This window comes from Chrysochloris asiatica, unplaced genomic scaffold (genome assembly GCF_000296735.1).
Source record: "Chrysochloris asiatica unplaced genomic scaffold, ChrAsi1.0 scaffold00182, whole genome shotgun sequence".
In the NCBI taxonomy this organism is placed as follows: domain Eukaryota; kingdom Metazoa; phylum Chordata; class Mammalia; order Afrosoricida; family Chrysochloridae; genus Chrysochloris; species Chrysochloris asiatica.
This window is the reverse complement of record NW_006408700.1, coordinates 1,325,990-1,329,216: the sequence shown is the minus strand read 5'-3', so window position 1 is coordinate 1,329,216 and position 3,227 is coordinate 1,325,990. Positions and strand designations below refer to the sequence as shown.

General features: G+C 39.0%; 1 protein-coding gene across 1 annotated transcript in view; it reads left to right on the top strand.

The window, feature by feature from the left end:
- Window positions 1-901: 901 nt before the first annotated feature.
- Window positions 902-3,227, top strand: part of LOC102814754 (protein PBMUCL2-like) — a 9,405-nt gene continuing 7,079 nt past the window's right edge. The window contains exon 1 of the mRNA XM_006872073.1: window positions 902-915. Within this exon, the coding sequence (XP_006872135.1) occupies window positions 902-915 (14 nt within the window). The remainder of the gene's footprint in view (window positions 916-3,227) is intronic.

The window sequence follows — 3,227 nt, the reverse complement described above, 5'->3', positions numbered from 1 at the left end:
TCAGTTCCAACTCATGGTGACCTTGGTGACCTTGTACAGGGTTTCTGAGGCTATAAATGTTTACGGTAGCAGAAAGCTTCATCTTTCTTTCACAGATCATACATTCAGGATCAAGTTTTAAAATTGGAATGAATTCTCACGTTGTCAGAAGTACTTTATCATTTGCTCATTTCAGTTTTGTTTTTCTATATGTACAGATCTCCTTTGTTTCTTTCCTTCTATTCCTGAAGCATATATAGTGAGAGAATACAGGCTGAGTGGATCAGTGGGGAGCAGTTAAGGTTCAAGTCAAAGAAACTGCCAGACACCCATCACCTAGACAAAAGAAGAGGGTAAGTCAAAAAATATTGCTACTAGGGTTCCAGTTCATACACGCATTGGTTTATTCCAAACAAAATGTATTTAAACAAAAGATCCAATCAAAACAGTGGCTAATAGGTAACTGTGCAGAGTCAGTAAAATTCAAATCAAGTCACAAAGTTATGGTGACTGTGTTTTGGATTTCAAAGGAGTGTTCTTGTTAGGTTTTCTCAAAGTACATAGAATTATCATGGCGTCTTTTTATGAAGAAAGTTTAAGAAAATTGAAAGCTGTATTGCTGAGAAAAAGACCAGGAAAGTTGATCTGAGGAATTGTTACAGATCACAACAATCCACCTGGTCATTATTTGAAGGTAGCAAGGGATGTCCATGAGAATTTCATTGAGACACCTTACCCTATCCACCTTACAGCCCTGACCTTGAACCCTCAAAACTTCTTTTTGTTCCCCAAACTCAAAGAACATTGAAATGGTACACAGTTTGAGTCCCTGGAAGGGTGTCCAAACTGCCATTTTGATGTGGTATAAACCAAGAAGCACAGAATTTGAGGAAAGGGTGGTTGTTGGTGGTGGTTGTACGCCATGGAGTTGAAGCTGTAAGTCTTTAGTGGAGCAGAAGGTCTTATCTTTCTCCCATGGAATGACTAGTAGATTCAAACTGATCACCTTTCTGTTAGCAGCCAAGGTCATAATCCACTATGCTACCAGGTATCTTTGGGGAAGGGTTGTTGTTGTTAAGTGCCTTCGAGTCGGAGCCAACCCATAGCGACAGATGAAAAACGCCTTCAGGAGTGTGCAATCCTTATTTGGAAGATATGCTGTGAAACAATTGTTTCTCATTTTGCTATTTTCAGTTAAAAAGTTTTTTTTATGATTTTGTAGCAATATTTTTTCAACCTTATTTTGGGAATTGAGCAAAGGTTTACAGGACAGATCATCAGTCCCACATTTGACAATTCATATACTTCATGTCATTACAATGATTGTAATCCCTTCCATGTACCATCAGTCAACAGTTTTTACTTCTGTTTGGTTTAGCCCTTGCACTACTCTCTGTGTCTTCCACTACCTTAATCTTTCCTGTGAGAACCTCCTTCTTGTTGTATGTGCCTTCCCCAACACTCAAGTTAACATGTGTCTACCCTTTACCCCCTGCTAAATTTTCCCATCCTTTCACCCCTGGTAACCAACAAAGAATTTATCTTTTAGCAAGAAAACCTTTTCTTAACTTTTTATAACAGTGGTCTCATACAATATTTGCCCTTGTTGTTGTTGTTTTTTAGTGCCGTGGAGTCGGTTCCGACCCATAGCGACCCTGAACAGGGTTTCTGAGTCTGTAAATCATTACGGGAGCAGAAAGCCTCATCTTTCTCCCACGGAACAGCTGGTAGCTTCGAACTGCTGACCTTGCGGTTCACAGCCCGATTCGTAACCACTACGCGACCAGAGCAAGAGAGCAAGAGAACAAGAGAGCAAGAAAGCAAGAGAGCAAGAGAGCAAGAGAGCAGACGAGCTCTGGTAGCGTAGTGGTTACGAATCGGGCTGCGAACTGCAAGGTCAGCAGTTCGAAGCTACGAGCTGTTCCGTGGGAGAAAGATCAGGCTTTCTGCTCCCGTAAAGATTTACAGCCTTGGAAACCCTGTTCAGGGTCGCTATGGGTCGGAACCGACTCCACGGCACTAAACAACAACAACAACAACCAGAGCTCTCTTGTATAAGTGACTAACTTCACTCAACATAATGTTCTCCAGGTTCATCCAGGTTATGAGGTGTTTCACGGATTTGTCATGATCTTCAATGTCATATAGTACTCCATTGTGTCCATTGTGTGTTGTTGTTGTTAGGTACTATCGAGTTGGTCCCAATTCATGGCAACCCTATGAACAGCAGAATGAAACGCTGCCATCCTCACAATCGTTGCTACATTGGAGCCCATCGCTGCTGCTACTGTGCCAATCCATCTAGTTGGGGATCTTCCTCTACTTCCCCCATCCTCCACTTTACCAAACATGCTCTCCTTCTCCAGGTCCTTCCTGACAATATGTCCATAGTGTGAGAGACTGTCTGGCCATCCGGGCTTCCAAGGAGCATTCTGGCTGTGAGTATGTACAAAATTTGTATACATTTTGCTACTCTCTTGTCTCTTGAAAGGTGCATTGTATCCATTTACATTCAGTGCCATTATTGATAGGTATGAATAGATTGCTGCCATTTTGCTGTGTTTTTGTTGTTGTTGTTGTTTTGTGGTATGGCTAGTTTCTTTGTTTCACATAAATTTCTGTACTGAATTCATTTTGTTTGTGAGTTTCTTTTCATTTTCTTCATTGCCGTTGTTTTAATGTTTACTGAATCTTTCTGATATGACTGTTTCTTTTTATTTTGATGTGAAAGTGTATTAATTTTCTTTGAGGAGACCCTGTAATGTATTAATTTTGTTTTGTTTAAAATAGTCTGTTTTATCTTAAAATCAACTTGACTTCTTCTGTGATTGGAAGTTCTCCATCTACACTATTTTTGCTTTGTAGTTGACTTAATCATAAATTGTTATTTCTGATTCACTGTTTTCAGTCTTGTAGGTTTGTTTCACTTTAAATATTTCTTTATCTGGATTAAATTCTGAATGGTGTTGTCATGTATGTTAATCTCAGGTTGTTGTCTTCTATTATTGTTTCTCAGTCCAAAGAATACCTTTTAGTTTTGTTTTGTAAAATTGGGCTGGTTATTAAGAATTCCTTTAATTTCTGTTTATCTGAAGATGTCCTAATTTTGCCATGGTATTTGAAGGACAGACAGCTTTGCTGCATATATGGTTCTTTTTTTTCCTTTCAAGTTTTTATTTTGAATTAAGTGATAGTTTATGTGGTTACATGAGAGAACATCAGTTTTACACTCATTGTTTAATTGCAAT